The following is a 21,619-nucleotide window of genomic DNA, read 5'->3' on the forward strand; positions in this document are numbered from 1 at the left end:
TCGGAGCTCCACAACTTCTGAACTGGCTTGTTAGATAAATATCGGCCAGTGGTCAGCTTTATTACGCCTACTAATATTCCATCAGTACGTTTGTGGCAAATTCCATTAAGCACACAAAATGCATTCACAGAGAGTCTCACAGACTACTGCAGTGCTGAAGAGGCCCTTTGGCCTATCAAGCCTGCACTAACGCATGAAAGACCCTGACCTGCCTCTGTAATCTCACTTGCCAGCACTTGGCCCATTCACTGTCTTCCTTCCAAAATTTTCACTTTGGGCACAAACTCTTGCTGGGCTTGCAGCAGTCAGGATGGTGGGGTGGTTAGGGCCAGTGATAAGGGAGCGCTTTAGTCTCTGTAGATATTTTTCTGTTGGTAAACTCAAAGCCTTCTTTTTGGTGCCCTCAAAGTGCTGTGTGTTGCGATTGTATCCCATAGAGGTACCTGATTGTTTGTGGGGGCTGTTATGACAGTGGGGGCTGCGTCAAAACTTTTTCATTTTTTTGGCCACTTTTAAAAAAAATTTTGAATGGCTGAAGAGGCACTGGAGAACATAAGAAATAGGAGCAGGAGTAGGCCATCTAGCCCTTCGAGCCTGCCCCGCCATTTAATAAGATCATGGCTGATCTGAAGTGAATCAGTTCCACCTACTTGCCTGCTCCCCATAACCCTTAATTCCCTTGTCGATCAGAAATCTATCTACCCGTGACTTAAACGTATTTAATGAGGTAGCCTCCACCACTTCAATGAGCAGAGAATTCCAGAGATTCACCACCCTCTGAGAGAAGAAGTTCCTCCTCAACTCTGTTCTAAACTGCACCCCCCTCCCCTTATTTTGAGGCTGTGCCCTCTAGTTCTGGTTTCCTTTCTAAGTGGAAATAATCTCTCTACCTCTACCCTATCCATCCCCTTCATTATCTTATCTGTCTCTATAAGATCCCCCCCTCAGCCTTCTAAACTCCGATGAGTACAGGCCCAATCTACTCAATCTCTCCTCATAAGCTCACCCCCTCATCTCTGGTGTCAGCCTGGTTGATACCTGGTTGAAGAAGGCCATTCAGCCCATCCAAGTCCACGTCACACTGTGCTGAAATGATTGTGGCTTGTTTCTGGATGATTCACAGTAACGAGTCAACTCTCGGCTGGTGCCTGGGCCGCGTATCCAAGTCGGGGTGTGAGGGGTAGCGGGAGGACAGGACAAGACCTGACCGCCTGAGTAAACCCTGATTTTTTTTTTTGACACCATTCCTAATGGTTGTAATCAGTAAATGTTGTGAGTTCTGTTTTGTCAGCGACAGGCTTTATTTATTCTGCAAAGTGTTCACTTTCTGTTCCAGGGTGTGAGGCGGGTAGCTTGTGGGATTCGGCATCTCAGGGTCCGCTGCTGGAACAAATTCAAAAGCTAGAGCGAGAGAAAGCTACAAAAGTAAGATCATACTGTTCTGTTACTGATTCTGCAGGAATGAATTTGGCGTGATTCTGTGCAATAGGGACGTTTTGCGGCGTGCGGGCTCCCATCTGTTCTGATGTCACCGGGGGTGGGGAGGTTTCAAAATGGAATCTCTGGACCCGGAGTCCGAGTCATTGATTCTCTGTTTTCATTAGAGAATGAAAACTTGAAATGCGTGGGGAAGCTGGGGGTGGGGGGCAGTGTGTGGGGGATGGCTCAGTGTCGACATACTGGCTTTTTGAACGATCAGTGGTGTCTCATCCCTAGGTGGCACAGTGGTTAGCACTGCTGACTCACAGCGCCAGGGAGTGCATTCCAGATCCTAAACAATCACCATGTGAATCTGTCTCCACCACACTCTCAGACAGTGCATTCCAGATCCTAACCGCTCGCTGGGAGAATCTGCCTCCACCACACTGTCAGACAGTGCATTCCAGACCCTAACCGCTCGCTGGGAGAATCTGTCTCCACCACACTGTCAGACAATGCATTCCAGACCCTAACTGCTCGCTGGGAGAATCTGTCTCCACCACACTGTCAGACAGTGCATTCCAGACCCTAACCGCTCGCTGGGAGAATCTGTCTCCACCACACTGTCAGACAGTGCATTCCAGATCCTAACCGCTCGCTGGGAGAATCTGTCTCCACCACACTGTCAGACAGTGCATTCCAGATCCTAATCGCTCGCTGGGAGAATCTGTCTCCACCACACTGTCAGACAGTGCATTCCAGATCCTAACACTCACTGTGTGAATCTGTCTCCACCACACTCTTAGTGCATTCTAGATCCAGATTCCAGGTTCAATTCCTAGCTTGGGTTACTGTCTCCCCCTGTCCACGTGGGTTTCCTCCAGATGCTCCAGTTTCTTCCCACAGACATGCTGGTTAGGATGCATTGACCCAAACAGGTGCAGGAGTGTGGCAACTAGGGCAGTTTCACAGTAACTTCGTTTTGGTTGTTAATGTAAGCTTTACTCATGACTAATAAATAAACTTGACATCACATTCTGTCTCTAACTCCCACAAGTTCTCCATCCACACTTGATTCTTTATTTCAGTCCACTCCCATCAGCTCCTTCAGTGGCAGCATTCCAGATCCCAATGGTGTGGTGATAAAAACATTCCCCTCATCTCCCCTCTCTTGCTGAAACCTTTAGTTACTGACCCACTGACGAGGAGGAAAATGATTTTCTCAATCTCCCCTACGAAATCCCCGCTCGTAGCCCAGAAAACCCAAAGGTAACCTCTCAACCGTAACCTGCTCCTGAGGTAGAGCAGTAAACTTTTCCAACCTTTTCCTTATAGCTGGAGTCCCTCCTTCCACTGGCAGCACTCGTTAATTGCTTGTGGCGTTTCTTTCCCAAATGTGTTGGACATTTTGTGCAACAGAACTTTGGGTCTCGGTCACTCATTCAGAAATTCTTCATGTGGGTCCCACCCAGTGGTGTGTCGTTGTCTGTGGGGGATTTCCGAGTGTGTTTACTTGGTGCAGGTATGTCTGCCTGGATTTTCGGGGCCTAACAACTTCAGAAAGTAGCATCGGTCAGGATATTACATGATTGGAATCTATTGAAGAAATTTGCCAAACAACCTTAGATAACACCTTCCAAACCCACGACCACTTCCATCCAGGAGGACAAGGGCAGCAGGTGCATTGGAACACCGCCACCTGCAAGTTCCCCTCCGAGCTACTCAGCACCCTGACTTGGAACTGTATCGCTGTTCCTTTACAATTGCTGGGTCAAAATCCCCTTAAACCTTTGCTCTCTAGTTTTAAACCCCAACACCTTTGGGAAAAGATATTGACTATCTAGCTGATCTGCGCCCCTCATTATTTTGCGGATCTCTATCAGATCACCCCTAAGTCTCCAGGGAGAAAAGTCCCAGTCTATCCAGCCTCTCCTCATAACTCGAACCATCAAGTCCCGGTAGTGTCCGAGTAAATCTTTTCTGCACTATTTCTAGTTTAATAATATCCTCTCTATAATAGGGTGACCAGAACTGTACACAGTTGTCCAAATGTGGCCTTACCAATGTCTTGCACAACTTGAACAAGACGTCCCAACTCCTGTATAAAATGTTCTGACCGATGAAACCAAGCGTGCAAAATGCCTTCTTCACCACTCTGTCCACCTGTGACTCCACTTTCAAGGAGCTATGAACCTGTACCTCTTTTGTCAAAAGATTGAGGACCCTGGAATATTTATAAGGTTCCTTAAATAATAAGGCCTGTGTTTAAGGTTTAAATGTATGCCATGTGCATCCACAATCATTATTTCTGAGGTCAGGGATAGGGTGCTAATTATAAGGAATTGTCCATTTTACACAAAGCACTCAAAAAGGACACTGCCTGCCCATGCTGAAATGTGCCCAGCCGTGTTTGTTTTTGATGTTGGCGATTGCCAGGCATTGTGGAAAAAAGACCTTTCCTCTCCCACTCCCACTCTCTCCTCCCCTTCTGCATTGTTCAGTGACCTGCAGCAGGACACTGAGGTGGCACCCACGTTACGGCTGTATGGTACCTTCCACTTGGTGTGGCCATGATGGAAGTTGCACGCACCTGGCACCAAGGTCCAACTCTAGAGCAAAGCGTAGCAAGATCTTGGAGGTGCAGGAGAGGCCGGCTGGGTGAAATGCACAGTGTGGACCGTCCCTGCTGGCATCCTTTCAGAATGGAGGTGCTCCCAGGCTCTGGGGATTGTATTTTTTTTATTCATTTGTGGGACATGGGCGTTGCTGGCTGGCCAGCATTTATTGCCCATCCCTAGTTGCCCTTAATCATTGGTGAGCTGCCAACTAGAAGCCCACGTGATGTGGCTTGAACGATCCGTACAACAAAGTCTTTCTAGGCCATTTCAGAGAGGCAGCTGAGAGTCAACCACGTGGGCTGTGGAGTCACATGTAGGCCAGACCAAGAAAGGATGGCAGATTTCCTTCCCTAAAGGAATCAGATGGTTTTTCCGACAATGGGTCATCAGTAGATTCTTAATTCCAGATTTTTTTTTATTGAATACAAATTCCACCCTCTGTCGTGGGGGGATTCGAACCCAGTCCCCAGGGCATTAGCTGAGTTTCTGGATTAATAGTCTAAGTGATAATATCACTAGGCCATCACCTCCCCACATGAAGGATATATCCCCTCCCTGCACAATTGGCTTGAGTGACAGGAGTTGTGCTTGTTCAGCTAAAGCAGGAGCGAAGAGAAGTAGAACTCAGGAACAAAAGGGAAGAGGATGACAGGAAACGACAGGATGAAATCCGGTGGCAAGAGGAAGAACGCAAGCGCAGAGATGAGGATGAGCTAACCAGGAGGAAGCAGGTAAGGAGTCGCAACCCCCCTGGTTGTGCTGCTCAGCACCCTAACCCACCCCCCGAGAGTTTCACAGGTTCTTTTTGTCTGTTGGGAATTGTCATTTTTCTGGGGCTGGTTAAGTGAGCAGGCTTCAAGGTGACGAGGTGTGCAATGCGAGGGGAAAGTGAGGGTATTCGCTTTGCTAAGCCAGCATTTTGTTGAAGCTGTGACCTAGTAGATATCAGTGTTCGTGGGTGTACGGGGAAAGTTAGCGTGCCGGCCTGACTAAGAAGACAAAGCTGGCTTGGAGTGCAGGAATCTTGCTGCAGTCGTCCAGGGTAATTGTCCAGAGACCACGCTTGGAATTGCGTGTGCAATTTTGGTATATGTAGAGGCGGTATGGTAAAAGTTCATGAAATTGGGATGAGAGGATTATTCAACAAGATGTACAGTAAATTGAATCTCAATTCTTTGGCGCTAAGAAGCATGTGAGGTGATATTGTTATTTATTGTCATGTGTATTGAGATACAGTGAAAAATATTATTTCTTGCGCACTATACAGACAAAGCATACTGTTCATAGAGTACATAGGGGAGAAGGATTTGATTTGATTTATTATTGTCACATGTATTGGGATACAGTCAAAGTATTGTTTCTTGCACAGTATACAGACAAAGCATACCATTCATAGAGAAGGGAAGGAGAGGTGCAGAATGTAGTGTTACAGTCACAGCTAGGGTGTAGAGAAAGATCAACTTAATGCGAGGTAGATCCATTCCAAGTCTGACAGCAGCAGGGAAGAAGCTGTTTTTGAGTCATTTGGTATGTGATCTTAGACTTAAGTATCTTTTTCCCGACGGAAGAAGGTGGAAGAGAGAATGTCCGGGGTGGGTGGTGTCCTTGATTATTCTGGCTGCTTTTCCCGAGGCAGTGGGAAGTGTAGACAGAGTCAATGGATGGGAGACTAGTTTGCATGATGGGACTGGGCTACATTCACAACCTTTTGTAGTTACTTGCAGTCTTGGGTAGAGCAGGAGCCCATACCAAGCTGTGATACAACCAGAAGGAATGCTTTCAGTGGTGCAGCTGTAAAAGTTGATGAGAGTGGTGGAAATGCTTCCTCTGAGACCAGGCCCACATTGCATCTCTGAATGAGCAGCTCAGCCAGAGAAGAGGTTGTTCACAAACCGTATCCACTCCTCTTGTCCCCAGTGAGTCTCCGCCATTTCAGAGAAACTGCGGCTCGCTTCTATCCGGGTTCTACTGCCCAGAGTGCTGGGTCGCTGCTGTCCTGCTGCCTGGCGCTGGGAGTGGGGGCAGGGGGCGGGAGTGGAGGCCGAATCCTCTAGCTGTGGATCCGCAGGCTTCCACGGCCAGCCCCAGAGTGACGGAGCTATGTTCCCTTCCAGGAGGAGGTGGTACGATTCCAGAGGGAGCAGCAAGAGGAAGCTGCCCGGCGCCAAAGAGAAGAGGACGACCGCCGGCAGGAGGAGGTCCTGAGGCGACGCGATGAAGAGGAAAGGCGGCAGATGGAGGACATCCTCCGAAAGCAGGTGACTTGCCTTCATTGAGTGACTGAAACCAATGGCAGAGGAAGAGCCTGTTCAGGCCATTCTGCTGTTAGTGACTCTCTATACGAGTAACTATACTTTGCCCTATACACCAGACTTGCGCTCAGTACGCTATAAGTTTCTCGACCGCCATTATTTAAAGGTTTGCCCTGTTACAAAGTCGTCACTGGTTATTTTCTATCAGATGTAATGTGACCAATGGTAACAAGCTGGAAAGATCAGCTGACCCAGTAGGCCATGGAGCCAATAACAGAATGATGTGATGGTCAGCTGACTCATGATGAATAAGAACCTGTTTGGAATTTTGGGGAACTTGGATTGGGCCGGGGCGAGGCTCCAAGTTGGAGCAATGAAGTTTTCTGTATTAAACCCTTTTTCTTTGATTTATAAATTGGAGTAAGTTTTGTTATATTTTTATTGTTTGCATTTGAAGAGTTCCTTCTGAAGAAATACTCCCTTTCAGGTACCGCATTCTAGATCCCAACAACTGAAAATCCCACCTCCCCACTTTGCGCCGCTGATTTTTAAATCTGATTTTGCGTTACTGATTCATTTGCCAGAGGAAATCATTTTTCTCTCTCTTGATCTCTCTCTCTCTCTCATGCCTGGCATCGTCCAAAGAAATCACCTCTCTACTCTCTTGCAAAATGCCTGTACGGTTTCTTTTGCATCTTATAGAATAATACGGTGCAGAAGAGGCCCTTCAGCCCATCGAATCTGCACCGGCATGGGCAAAACATCTGCCCTGGCCACCTAATCCCATTTGCCAGCACTTGGCACATAGCACTCAAGGCCAAGTACTCATCCAGGTACTTTGTCAAGGACATGGGACATTCCCTCTCCACCACCTTCCCAGGCAGTGCATTCCAGCCCATCTGGACAAATACATGAATAGGATGGGAATAGAGGGATACGGTCCCTGGAAGGGTAAGGGGTTTTAGTTCATTCGGGCAGCGTGGTCATTGCAGGCTTGGAGGGCAGAAGGGCCTGTTCCTGTGCTGTAATTTTCTTTGTTCTTTGTTCTGCAAACCTCCGACACCTTGAAGCTATGTCCCCTCGTGACTGACCCTTCAACTAAGGGGAACAGCTGCCCCCTATCCACCCTGTCCATGCCCCTCATAATCTTGAACACCTCAATCAGGTCGCCCCCTTAGTCTTTTCTGCTCCAGAGAAAACCACCCTAGTCCATCCAATTTCTCTCCATAACTTGAATGTCCTATCCCAGGCAGCATCCTGGTGAATCTCCTCTGCTCCCCACCCCGTGTGTTAGTGTCCTTTAACATAAGAACATAAGAACATAAGAAATAGGAGCAGGAGTAGGCCATCTAGCCCTTCGAGCCTGCCCCGCCATTCAATAAGATCATGGCTGATCTGTCGTGGCTCAGTTCCACTTTCCCGCCCTCTCCCCATAACCCTTAATCCCCTCTCTTATCAAGAACCCATCAACCCGCTTCTTAAAAATATTTAGCGAGGCAGCCTCCACCACTTCAACGGGCAGAGAATTCCAGAGATTCACCACCCTTTGAGTGAAGAAGTTCCTCCTCAACTCCGTTCTAAACCGCCTCCCCTTTATCTTGAGGCTGTGCCCCCTAGTCCTACTGTCTTTTTTGAGCGGGAAGAGTCTCTCCACCTCTATCCTATCCATCCCATTCATCATCTTATACGTCTCAATGAGATCTCCCCTCATTCTTCTAAACTCTAACGAGTACAAGCCTAGTTTATTCAGCCTCTCCTCATAGCTCAATCCCCTCAACTCCGGTATCAGCCTAGTAAACCTCCTCTGCACTCCCTCCAGGGCCAAAATATCCTTGCGCAGGTGCGGCGCCCAAAACTGCACACAGTACTCCAGCTGCGGCCTCACCAATGCCCTATACAGCTGCAGCAAGACCTCCCTACTTTTATATTCAATCCCCCTCGCTATGAAGGCCAGCATCCCATTTGCCTTCCTGACCACCTGCTGCACCTGCAAGCTGGGTTTTTGCGACTCATGCACAAGGACCCCGAGGTCCCTCTGCACCGTCGCCTGCTGCAGTTTTTCGCCACGTAAGTAATAGTCCTTCCTACCATTCTTCCTACCAAAGTGGACCACCTCACACTTGCCAACATTAAATTCCATTTGCCATTTCCTGGCCCATTCGCCCAGCCTATCTAGATCCTTCTGCAGACTCTCCACACCCTCCGCACAATTTGCCTTTCCCCCAATCTTGGTGTCATCAGCAAATTTCGACACCCTGCACTCGGTTCCCTCCTCCAGATCATCTATATAAATGGTAAATAGCTGATAATGTGGCGACCAGAATTGCACGCAGTACTCCAGCTGTGGCCTCACCAAAGTTGTGTACAACTCCATCGTGACCTCTGCTCTGTAATCTATGCCCCGATTGATAAAGCTCCTCTGTGCCCCATCTTGTGTGAACTCTCTCCCACTCCCGTCCCTCAGGGATTTGTTTGATCCAGCGCGTTCCCTGAATGCATCCGTGCCCGCTCTTCTCACCTCCTTGTCCCTGTTGTTGCAGGAGAAGGATCGCCGGCAGCAGCAGGACGAGACCCGGAGGTGGCTGGAGGAGGAGGAGAGCCGGCGGCAGCTGGAGGAGGAGGCCAGGCGCCGGCTAGCCGAGGAGGAGGAACGCAAACGCAAGGAGATGGACCTGCAGCTCCAGAGGCAGCAGGAGCTGCTGAGGCACAGGCAGCAGGAGGCACTCAGGCGCTTGCAGCAGCAGCAGTTGGCACACATAAAGGTACAACTGCGTGGCATTGCCTCTGGAGCGCTGGGGATGGGGGAAACTGCGCGCAACGTGATCCCCATGGGACTGATGGGACTAGAACCTCCCCCATTGACTCTGCACTTCCTTGAAACAGAATGAACCTGGCCATTCTCAATCTCCTGATTGTGAGCTTGTACTTGTTGGGCATGTGCAGCACCTCAGAGTAACCTCACAGAGCAGGAGGCCATTCAGCCCACTGGATCTGTACTGACCCTCTGAAAAAGCATTCTGTCTAGGCCCACCCCTCCACCCATCCCTGTAAGCACACATTGACCATGACCAATCCCCCTAACCTGCACGTCTTTGAATATTAAGGGGCAATTTAGCATGGCCAATCCACCTAACCTGCACATCTTTGGACACTAAGGGGCAATTTAGCATGGCCCATCTTTTGATACTAAAGGGCAATTTAGCATGTCAATCCATCTAATCTAAACATCTTCACACTGTGGGAGGAAACCGACGCAAACATGGGGATAACATGCAAACTCTGCACAGACAGTGACCCAAGGCGAGAATCAAACCCGTGCTATCCTTGCTGCTGTGATCTGAGTAAACTGAGATTAACAGGCGCTCACTCGCTCTCTCTGTTTCATGGGAAGGTCAGTAGAGGGCAGTATTATCCCAGTTTCTCTGCAGCAAATGAAAGGCTCTTATTGAAAGTTCTTGGCTTTTATTCTCCTCCCGTGGGATCTGGCGATCTGGCTTTCTGGCAGCTATCCTGAGAGATGAGCTTTCACAGAATCTGGGAATCTCTGCAATGCAGGTCGCGGGTGACAAAATGGGGTTTGTCAGCAAGTTTGGCACAGTAAGCCCTTAGGATGGGTGCAGGAAGAGACATGGGCGCTGATGACACCCAGTTTTATCTCACCACCTTTCTTTCAAGTTCATTTTATTAGAGTCACAAGTCGGCTTACATTAACACTGCAGTGAAGTTACTGTGAAAATCCCCTAGTCGCCACAGTCCGGCGCCTGTTCGACTCAACGCACCCTAACACGGCAGCTTCTCTGCTGTTCCCAAATTCTGAACGTTACTGATCCGGCATCCACGACGGGATAAGCAGGAATTTTCTCCAGTTAAATATTGGGAGGATTGATGTGTTCACTTTCAGACCCTGCCTCAAACTCCACTTCCTAATTACTGACTGCAGCTCTCTCCTTGGCAACAGGGTCAGCCGGTTTGCCATCTTGGTGCCACATTTGACCCCGAGGTGAGCTGCCACCCTCACCTTCATCCCTTTAACTCTGCCTAGGCCCAGCAGAATATTGCCCCCACTCTGCCTCTGAGTCAGCTCTTCTGCTGACCATCGATCGTGCCTTAGTTAACTGTTCCGATGTGTCATCAGGTGGCCTCCCACATTTCCACTCTCCCTCCCTTCACCTCAGGTCATCTGGAACTCTTGTGAGCCAAGTGTTTTTGAGTTGATTTTGTTGACTGGCCTTCAACGACCTGTCCTCTGTGCTGCCTCAGACCATCTCCCCCTCCATCCCTCCCTATCCGACAAGGATGTATAAAGAACGAAGAGAAGTACAGCACAGGAACAGGCCTTACGGCCCTCCAAGTCTGTCCGATCATGATGCCCTAACTAAACTTAAAAAAAAAAACCTTCTGCCCTTACTTGCTCTGTATCTCTCTCTATCCCCTCCCTATTCTTGTACCCACCCAGATCCCTCTTAAATATTGCTAATGTGCCTGCTACCACCACCTCCACTGGCAGCACATTCCAGGCACCCATTACTCTCTGCGTGAAAAACTTCCCTCTGCACATCTCCCTTAAACTTTCTCCCTCTCACCTTGAACTTGTGCCCCCTTGTAATTGATACTTCCACCCTGGGGATAAAAAGCCCCTGACTATCCACCCTGGCTCTGATCATTTTGTTGACCTCTATCAGGTCCTCTCTCAGTCCCCGTCTTTCCAGTGAAAACAATCTCAGATAATTCAACCTCTCCTCATAACCAACACTCTCGAGACCAGACAACATCCTGGTGAACCTTCTTTGCACTCTCTCCAAAGCTCCCACTTCCTTCCGCTAGTGTGATAACTCAGAACTGTACGCGACAGTCCAAACGTGGCCTAACCAAGGTTTTATATAGCTGCAACAAATCACTCAGCAATTCCGCAATTTGTTGTAGCTGTCAGACTTCTGCTGGTGTGATTACAAAGTCCATTACGCTTCTGTGGCGCTTCTCAATTATCGTTGGTGGGACAGGTGAGGGGTGGGGAGGAGTTGGGCAGGAGGGGAGGGGCAGGGGGCAGTTGGCATTACTTGGCTGCAGCTGAGTGGGAAGGGAGCTGACTCAAAAGATGGTGGCAAGGGAGAACTGTTCTTCGCAAGGTCCGTGGATGGAACCGTACTTCATAACTTAGCATCAGTACCTGACTCCTGTCTGTGCTCACCAGAGATTAACTGGTGAAGGAGCTTAAGGGTGGTAAGTAGGGGTTAACTTCCCTACCTGTATCCGAGACAGAATTTATAGCCATTTTATTGAATTGAAATGATTAGATTTATTATTGTCATGTGTATAGGGATACAGTGAAAAGTATTGTTACTTGTGCGCTATACAGTCAAAGCGTACCGTTCATAGAGTACATAGGGGAGAAGGATTTGATTTGATTTATTACTGACTCGTGTCAGGATGCAGTGAAAAGTATTGTTTCTTGTGCGCTATACAGGCAAAGCATACCATTCATAGAGTACATAGGGGAGAAGGATTTGATTTATTATTGTCACATGTATTACAGTGAAAAGTATTGTTTCTTGCGCACTATACAGACAAAGCATACCGTTCATAGAGTACATAGGGGAGAAGGATTTGATTTATTATTGTCACGTGTATTGGGATGCAGTGAAAAATATTGTTTCTTGCGCGCTATACAGACAAAGCATAAATGTGCGGGTTTGGGGGACTGGCCATGCTAAATTGCTCGTCAGTGTCAGGGGGCTTAGCTCGGGTAAATGCATGGGGTTATGGGGATAGGGCCTGGGTGGGATTGTGGTCAGTGCGGACTCGATGGGCCAAATGGTTTCCTTCTGCACTGTAGGATTCTATGATTGTATACCATTCATACAGTACACGGGAGAAGGATTTGATTTATTATTGTCACATTTATTGGGATACAGTGAAAAGTATTGTTTCTTGAGCACTATACAAAGTGTACTGCAAAGCATACCGTTCATAGAGTACACAGGGGAGAAGGAAGGGCGAGAGTGCGAAATGTAGTGTTACAATGCAGAATACTGTCTAGATGAAATCCAATCAGGAATTCCAGGTGAAAGTCCATTGGCCAAATGGTGAGGATGTGAACTCACCCTCGGGGAAATAGGGCACCTAGATTTCAAACATCAAAATGGATGTTCGATAAGCATGAAGGAGATAGAAACAGGAGGGTATGCTGCCCGGGTGAGATGGAGATTGAAGATGGGGGAGAAATGTTGGCGCTGGCTTGGGGCTGTTGGGCTGGGGTGTCGGGGATGTGGTTTAACTCGAAGCGCTGTGAGCTAAGAACTGACCTGTCATTCCTTCACCAGATCCCATCTTCCACCTCGTGGGGGCAGCAGTCTAACTCCGTGCCACCGCTCCAGAAGCTGGAGGAGGAACGTGAGCGGCAGCGCCGAGAGGAGGTAAGGCCGGCAAGAACGGACTTGTGAAAGTGCTTCCTCTGTGTAAAAGCATTATACTTGACTGGGCTGTATATAAATGTAAAATAATGATTTAATCTGCCTGACTTAGTGCAGTTTATAATTTTGTGGAGAAATGGTGGAAGTTTAAAAATAGTATGACCAAAAATAACAAAATCATATCAGCTCCACTCTGGTCTGAGCTGGGCTATTTAGCATCATGTGGCATCGCAGGAGCCTGATCCCTTCCTCACCCAATGTTCCTTTCTGACTGTCGAACCGTAGGGTGCTTACCCCTGCTTGACATGCCAGCTCCGTCGCTGGGAAGCTGAGGAGACTCCCTGGTGGAGAGAAACCACAAGTTGTGGTCTTGTCACTGGTGTTGTGCATCCTGTCACTGAGCTATCGAGGTAGTACACATTGACATGTTATTGGAGCGCAGGGAGCCGTGGCCTGGATTGTTTCACAGCTCAGAGCACAGGGACTCCACAGTGTGCTGAGTCACTGAGCTATCGAGGTAGTACACATTGACATGTTATTGGAGCGCAGGGAGCCGTGGCCTGGATTGTTTCACAGCTCAGAGCACAGGGACTCCACAGTGTGCTGAGTCACTGAGTGATTGGGGTAGTACACATTGACACGTTATTGAAGTGAAGGGAGCCGGGTCTGGATTGTTTCACAGCTCAGAGCACAGGGACTCCACAGTGTGCTGAGTCACTGAGTGATCGGGGTAGTACACATTGACATGTTATTGAAGTGAAGGGAGCCGGGTCTGGATTGTTTCACAGCTCAGAGCACAGAGACTCCACAGTGTGCTGAGTCACTGAGTGATCGGGGTAGTACACATTGACATGTTATTGAAGTGAAGGGAGCCGGGTCTGGATTGTTTCACAGCTCAGAGCACAGAGACTCCACAGTGTGCTGAGTCACTGAGTGATCGGGGTAGTACACATTGACATGTTATTGAAGTGAAGGGAGCCGGGTCTGGATTGTTTCACAGCTCAGAGCACAGGGACTCCACAGTGTGCTGAGTCACTGAGCTATCGAGGTAGTACACATTGACATGTTATTGGAGCGCAGGAAGCCGCGGCCTGGATTGTTTCAAAGCTCAGAGCACAGGGACTCCTCAGTGTGCTGAGTCACTGAGTGATCGGGGTAGTACACATTGACATGTTATTGAAGTGAAGGGAGCCGGGTCTGGATTGTTTCACAGCTCAGAGCACAGGGATGCTGCGGTGTGCTGAGTCACTGAGTGATCGGGGTAGTACACATTGACACGTTATTGAAGTGAAGGGAGCCGGGTCTGGATTGTTTCACAGCTCAGAGCACAGGGATGCTGCGGTGTGCTGAGTCACTGAGTGATCGGGGTAGTACACATTGACACGTTATTGAAGTGAAGGGAGCCGGGTCTGGATTGTTTCACAGCTCAGAGCACAGGGATGCTGCGGTGTGCTGAGTCACTGAGTGATCGGGGTAGTACACATTGACACGTTATTGAAGTGAAGGGAGCCGGGTCTGGATTGTTTCACAGCTCAGAGCACAGGGACTCTGTGGTTTGCTGGGCTGCAGTTTGGCTGGTTGCAGCTCAGGAAACGGGTTTCCCTTGGTAATCTGATACAGGAATGGAAAGTGATTTTGATTCTGCAGATGCCTTCAGATCCCAATGGGAACCCGCTCTTGCACAGCGCTCCTCTGAAGAATTCAAATCTGCTGCCCCGCAGTCACCACTCCGCAAACATACTGGCTCAGTAACTGGCTGTCTCGCATTTTGTCTCTATTGTCTGTGTGTGTGTATGTGTATATGCGGGGGGGCGGCGGCTGTGTGTTTGTGTGTGTGTGTGTGTGTGTGTGTGCGCCTCCCCGTGGGGGAGGGCAGCGTGTGTGGGGGACATGAGGGCTTGGTGTATGTCGCATGCATGCGTGTGTCACGTGAATGCCAGCACGCGTGCATGCACATTCTTGCCCTTGTGAGTGTGTATGTGTGTATACTGGGCTCAATCCTGTCCTCCCTGTGGGGCGGCACAGTGGATTAGCACTGCTGCCTTACAGCGCCAGGGACCTGGGTTCGATTCCCGGCTTGTCTGTGCGGAGTCTGCACGTTCTCCCTGTGTCTGTAGGTTTACCTTTCACTGGGCTATGATCAAATAACCAGCGCAGGCTGCAAACTGAAGCTGCCACTTTTTGCTCTAGTATTGGTTACTGCGCTTGCTGCTTTTGCTCAGCAAATGACCAGCTCTGTTCTCAAATTTACATTTGTTCCTGTCAGCAAGTAACAGCTGTGTTTCTGTGGCCCCTTTTCAACCTACCCTAAGATCTCGAAGCGTGCCACATGAGCAGAATTGAGTGGCGGGGAGGCAGTATTAGCTCTGTTAAAGCAAAGTGAAGCCGAGGTGTTTAGGGAGCAGATTCTGGAGCCACGCGTACAGAAAGCTGAAGGTATGACCACCAGTGGCAGAGTGATTCAAGCCCGGGATGTTTTACAGTCTAGAATTGGAGGGGTGCAGTGATCTCGGAGGGCCAGAGGACCAAAGGCAGTTACAGAGGTCACAGTGAAAAGCCTCACAACACCCGATTAAAGTCCAACAGGTTTATTTGGTATCAGGAGCTATTGGAGTGCTGCCCCTTCATCAGGCGAGTGGTGGGGTTTCAGAGGTCGGGAGGGGCAGTGTTGGAATTTAATTTATTTTGCCTCGCAAGTAAGGCTTACGTTAATATGCAATGAAGTTACTGTGAAAATCTCCCAGTCACCACGTTTTGGCGCCTGTTTGGGTAACACTGAGGGACAGTTTAGCACGGCCAATGCACCCTAACCAGCACGTCTTTCAGACTGTGGGAAGAAGCTGGAGGAACCCACGTAGACACGGGGAGAATGTGCAGATTCTACACAGACAGTGACCCAAGCCTGGGCAGCACTGTGGCACAGTAGATAGCACTGCTGCTTCACGGTGCCAGGAACCCAGGTTCGATTCCCAGCTTAGCTCACTGCTCACTGTGGAGTCTGCACTTTCTCCTCCCATATCTGTGTGTGTTTCCTCCAGGTGCTCCGGTTTCCATCCTCAGTCCGAAAGACATGCTGGTTAGGGTGCATTGGGCCGTGCTGAATTCTCAGTCAGTGTGAACTGAACAGGTGCCAGAGTATGCCGACGAAGGGATTGTAGTGTTAACATAAGCCTACTTGTGACACTAATAAATAAACTTTAACTTTAAGGAATTAAAGCTGGGTCTAACGGCGATAATTATGGGGGATTTCAATCTACATATTGATTGGTCGACCCATGTTGGACATGGTGGGCTTGAGGAGGAGTTCTTGGAATGCTGCCGGGATAGTTTCGTTGAACAGTGTGTGTTGGAGCCGACGAGGGAGCGAGCTATCTTGGATCTGGTGTTATGTAATGAGGCGGGTAGAATTAGGGACCTTGTGGTGAAGGATCCTCTTGGGAAGAGTGATCATTGCATGGTGGAGTTTCTGATGCAGATGGAGCAGGAGAAAGTGGGTTCCCGGACATGGGTCCTTTGTTTGAACAGAGGGGAGTACGGTAGGATGAGAGAGGAATTGGCGAATGTTGATTGGGGGAGCGCGTTGGAAGGTAGGTCTGCTGAGGAGCAGTGGAGGATCTTTAAGGAGATGTTACTTGGTGCTCAGCAGAAATTTATTCCGATGGTTAAAAAGGATCGTAGGAGGAGAGATAATCAGCCGTGGATAACGAAGGAGGTAAAGGAAAGTGTTAAATTAAAAGCGGATGCGTTTAGAGTAGCTACGAGTAGTGGGCGAGAAGAGGATTGGGAGAGGTTTAAATGTCAACAAAGAATGACAAAGAAGTTGATTAAGAAGGGTAGGATAAACTATGAAGCTGGGCTAGCGCTTAATATAAAAAAGGATAGCAAGAGTTTTTATAAATATATAAAAAGGAAGAGGCTGGCTAGGGTGAACGTTGGACCCTTAGAGGATGAGCGGGGGGACTTCGTGGTAGGGGTTGGGGAAATGGCTGAGGCCTTGAATAACTTTTTTGTTTCAGCCTTCATGGAGGAGAACATGAATAATTTGCCGGGTGTTAGCGATGGAAAGATGATAGGAGTGGAGGGCCTGAATGACATTATTGTTACTAGAGAGGCGGTGCTCGACAGACTGGAGGGACTGATTGTGGACAAGTCCCCAGGACCGGATGGAATGCATCCAAGGGTTCTGAAAGAAATGGCGGAGGTGATAGTGGATGCCTTGGTGATTATTTCCAAACGTCGCTGGATTCCGGGGAAGTGCCGGAAGATTGGAAAACGGCTAATGTTACGCCGTTGTTTAAGAAGGGTGGCAGGCAAAAAGGCAGGGAATTATAGGCCAGTTAGTTTAACGTCTGTTGTCGGTAAAATGTTAGAATCCGTGATCAAGGAGAAAATAGTGAGGTATCTTGAGGAGAATTGTTTGATAGAGCAGACGCAGCACGGTTTCTTTAAGGGGAAGTCGTGTCTGACGAATTTATTGGAGTTCTATGAGGATGTCTCTCGGGTGGTGGATAGAGGAGAGCCGGTGGATGTGATGTTTCTTGATTTTCAGAAGGCGTTTGACAAGGTGCCTCACAAGAGGTTATTACAGAAGGTCGGGGGGGGGCATGGAGTTGGGGGTAGGGTGTTAGCGTGGATAGAGGATTGGGTGTCAAATAGGAGGCAGAGAGTGGGGGTCAATGGGTGCTATTCGGATTGGCGGTTGGTGACTAGTGGAGTGCCCCAGGGGTCGGTGCTGGGGTTTCAGCTATTTACCATTTATATAGATGATCTGGAGGAGGGAACCGAGTGTATGGTGTCGAAATTTGCTGATGACACCAAGATTGGTGGAACGGCAAATTGCGCGGAGGGTGTGGAGAGTCTGCAGAAGGATCTAGATAGGCTGGGCGAATGGGCCAGGAACTGGCAAATGGAATTTCATGTTGGCAAATGTGAGATTGTTCACTTTGGTAGGAATAATGGTAGGAAAGACTATCACTTATGTGGCGAAAAACTGCAGGCATGCGACGGTGCAGAGGGACCTCGGGGTCCTTGTGCATGAGTCGCAAAAACCCAGCCTGCAGGTGCAGCAGGTGGTCAGGAAGGCGAATGGGATGCTGGCCTTGATAGCGAGGGGGATTGAATATAAAAGTAGGGAGGTCTTGCTGCAGCTGTATAGGGCATTGGTGAGGCCGCAGCTGGAGTACTGTGTGCAGTTTTGGTCGCCGCACTTACGCAAGGATATTTTGGCCTTGGAGGGAGTTAACTAGGCTGATACCGGAGTTGAGGGGGTTGAGCCATGAGGAGAGGCTGAATAAACTAGGCTTGTACTCGTTAGAGTTTAGAAGAATGAGGGGAGATCTCATTGAGACTTATAAGGTGATGAATGGGATGGATAGAATAGAGGTGGAGAGGCTCTTCCCGCTCAGAAAGGACAGTAGGACTAGAGGGCACAGCCTCAAGATAAAGGGGGGGCGGTTTAGAATGGAGTTGAGGAGGAACTTCTTCACTTAAAGGGTGGTGAATCTCTGGAACTCTGTCCGTTGAAGTGGTGGAGGCTGCCTCGCTAAATAATTTTAAGACGTGGGTTGATAGGTATTTGATAGGCAAGGGGATTAAGGGTTATGGGGAGAGGGCGGGAATGTGGAACTGAGCCACGACAGATCAGCCATGATCTTATTGAATGGCAGGGCAGGCTTGAAGTAGATGGCCTACTCCTGCTCCTATTCCTTACGTTCTTTAACCACCATGGCATCTATTTGAAAATAAAGGCGAGAGTTTTAAAGTTAAAACCCCTTGCCAAAGTGGAGCCAATAGAGGCCAGATATTCCGGTAATAGTCAGGCCTTAATCTCAGGCACACACTGACTCTTTATTCATTTATTCATCTGTGGGACCTGGGCGTTGCTGGATGGGCCAGCATTTATTGCCCATCTCTAGTTGCCCTTGGAGGGACAGTTGAGACTCAACCACATTGCTGTGTCTCTGGAGTCACATGTAGGCCAGATTGGGTAAGGATGGCAGATTTCCTTCCCTAAAGGGAACCAGATGGGTTTTTCCAACAATGGGTCATCAGCAGATTCTTAATCCCAGTTTTTTCAATTGAATTCCAAATCCACTGTCTGCCATGGTGGGATTCGAACCCGGGTCCCCAGAACATTAGCTGAGTTTCTGGATTAACAGCCCAGCGATAATACCACCATGACCTCCCCTTATGACTGGAGGGTCCAGCAGAGGGCGAAAGGTATTGAGGTGGTCACAGTGGATCTCCGCTTGCGTGCAGGAGGGTTGGGGGTCGTGCGGGAGGGGTCGGGGCTGTTCCACAGGTACAGGCCTTTTGGCCGTGGGTGGGTGCGTGTAAATGCTGGCAGGAAGATCAACCTCTGACCTGCCTCCTCTGGTGTGTCGCTGTTAACAGCTCGTGTTAGAACAGCGCAGACGAGTCGCGATGACGCATGCCTTTATCGTGCGGGATGGACACTCGTTGTGATTGAAATTGTTGGCCAGAGTAAATGTTAATATTGTTTTACCGCAGCAGTGTCGTCAGCAGCAGGAGATCATGAAGGCCCTACAGCAACACCAGCAGCAGAAGTCACCTGGCTGGAACAGTATCCCCAAGCAATCTATGTCTGTCAAATCACTACTGGAGATGCAGCAAGAACTGCAGAACAGCAACAGCAAAGGGCGCAGGCACGAGCAGTGAGTATCCCCGAATACAAACCTCCCTGCCTCCCCCATTCCCCAAGGCCACCACACCTCATCCTCCCAGCAAGCTGTGTGTTCCTTGGCTGTGCAGATCCTGGGCACCTCTCCACCACCCTGTCTGTCAGCAGGATATTTCAGCTGGCAGAATGTTCAAATCTGAACCAAATCCTTACCTCATCTCGCCCGAGTGGAGATGTGGTGAACTGGTCATGGTTTGTTGTCACGTCGCAGACGCCCCCCTCTGCCCCCAGAAGAGAAGGCATTTAGAAAGGGGGAAAGTTGTCTCGGTCACGCAGAGCCATCTAGGCTTCACCCCGGAGGCCGAGGTACATTGCAGCTTCACTGTGACTGCCCTGCATCAAATGGGGTGCGTTCTCGATTTCTGGCGTGTATTAAACACTGACAGGCAATGCTGTAACTTGACAGGCTGCTTATTTCAAGCCACCCCCTCCCCTCGCACTCTGTCTCTCGCACTCTCACACACCCTGTCTCACTCACACACTCACTCTCTTGCATTCTCTCTCTCTCTTTCACACTCACACACACACACACACAAACGCTCCCCTTCTCTCTCTCACGCTCCCCCTCTCTCTCTCTCACGCTCCCCTCCCCCCCCCCTCTCTCTCTCTCTCACACGCTCCCTCCCTCCCTCTCTCTCTCACACACGCTCCCTCCCCCTCTCTCTCACACACGCTTCCTCCCCCTCTCTCTCTCTCTCACGCTCCCCTCTCTCTCACGCTCCCCCCCTCCCTCTCTCTCTCACGCTCCCCCCTCCCTCTCTCTCTCACGCTCCCCCCTCCCTCTCTCTCTCACGCTCCCCCCTCCCTCTCTCTCTCACGCTCCCCCCTCCCTCTCTCTCTCACGCTCCCCCCTCCCTCTCTCTCTCACGCTCCCCCCTCCCTCTCTCTCTCACGCTCCCCCTCCCTCTCTCTCTCACGCTCCCCCCTCCCTCTCTCTCTCACGCTCCCCCCTCCCTCTCTCTCTCACGCTCCCCCCCTCCCTCTCTCTCTCACGCTCCCCCTCCCTCTCTCTCTCACGCTCCCCCCCTCCCTCTCTCTCTCACGCTCCCCCCTCCCTCCTCTCTCTCTCTCACGCTCCCCCCTCCCTCTCTCTCTCACGCTCCCCCCTCCCTCTCTCTCTCACGCTCCCCCCTCCCTCTCTCTCTCACGCTCCCCCCTCCCTCTCTCTCTCACGCTCCCCCCTCCCTCTCTCTCTCACGCTCCCCCCTCCCTCTCTCTCTCACGCTCCCCCCTCCCTCTCTCTCTCACGCTCCCCCCTCCCTCTCTCTCTCACGCTCCCCCCTCCCTCTCTCTCTCACGCTCCCCCCTCCCTCTCTCTCTCACGCTCCCCCCTCCCTCTCTCTCTCACGCTCCCCCCTCCCCCTCTCTCTCACGCTCCCCCCTCCCCCTCTCTCTCACGCTCCCCCCTCCCCCTCTCTCTCACGCTCCCCCCTCCCCCTCTCTCTCACGCTCCCCCCTCCCTCTCTCTCTCACGCTCCCCCCTCCCTCTCTCTCTCACGCTCCCCCCTCCCTCTCTCTCTCACGCTCCCCCCTCCCTGTCTCTCTCTCACGCTCCCCCCTCCCTCTCTCTCTCTCACGCTCCCCCCCCCATGCTACCCCCCCAACGTTCCCCCTCTCTCACGCTCCCTCCCCTCTCTCTCTCTCTCTCTCTCACGCTCTCCCCCCTCTCTCACGCTCCCCCTCTCTGTCTCACATTCCCCCCCCCCCACTCTCCCCCTACTCCCCCTCCCTCTCTCTCTCCCTCCCTCCCTCCCTCTCTCTCTCTCTCTCTCTCTCTCACATACACTCCCCCCCCCCCTCACACACTCCCCCATCTCTTTCTCTCTCTCACATACTGCCCCCCCATCTATCTCTTGTGCTCTCTCTCTCTCTCTCACACACACACACACACACACACACACACACACACACACACACCCCTCACTCCTCCCTCTCACTCCTGCTCCCCTCTCTCTCTCTCTCTCTCACTCCTCTCCCCCTCTCTCGCGCATGCACTCACTTGCTCCTTTTTCCGATAGTTCTTTCCTTTCACCCTTTCTTTGCCTCAAGACCTTTTCCTACTTCCTTTCCCACGTCTGATTTCTCTCTCCCACTTTGTCCATCACTCTCCTCCAACTCACTCTCAATCTCCTCCCAGTTCCCTTCTCCTTCCACCCCAAAGCCCTCTCTCCTGGTCCACTCTTTGAGTTACCTACAATGACTTGCCCTCTGCACTTTTCC

The 21,619-nt window shown here is 50.2% G+C and overlaps 1 protein-coding gene across 1 annotated transcript in view; it reads left to right on the plus strand.

The window, feature by feature from the left end:
- The window catches only part of LOC145337106 (GRB10-interacting GYF protein 2-like), a 137,597-nt gene that overhangs the window by 105,938 nt on the left and 10,040 nt on the right, over positions 1 to 21,619 (plus strand). The window contains 7 exon segments of the mRNA XM_080181863.1: positions 1,337 to 1,425; positions 4,634 to 4,768; positions 6,152 to 6,295; positions 8,830 to 9,051; positions 12,610 to 12,702; positions 19,210 to 19,339; positions 19,342 to 19,373. Coding sequence (XP_080037989.1) covers positions 1,337 to 1,425; positions 4,634 to 4,768; positions 6,152 to 6,295; positions 8,830 to 9,051; positions 12,610 to 12,702; positions 19,210 to 19,339; positions 19,342 to 19,373 — 845 coding nt within the window.

Source organism: Carcharhinus amblyrhynchos, unplaced genomic scaffold (assembly GCF_965287045.1).
Source record: "Carcharhinus amblyrhynchos unplaced genomic scaffold, sCarAmb.v2.hapA scaffold_43, whole genome shotgun sequence".
Lineage (NCBI taxonomy): Eukaryota > Metazoa > Chordata > Chondrichthyes > Carcharhiniformes > Carcharhinidae > Carcharhinus > Carcharhinus amblyrhynchos.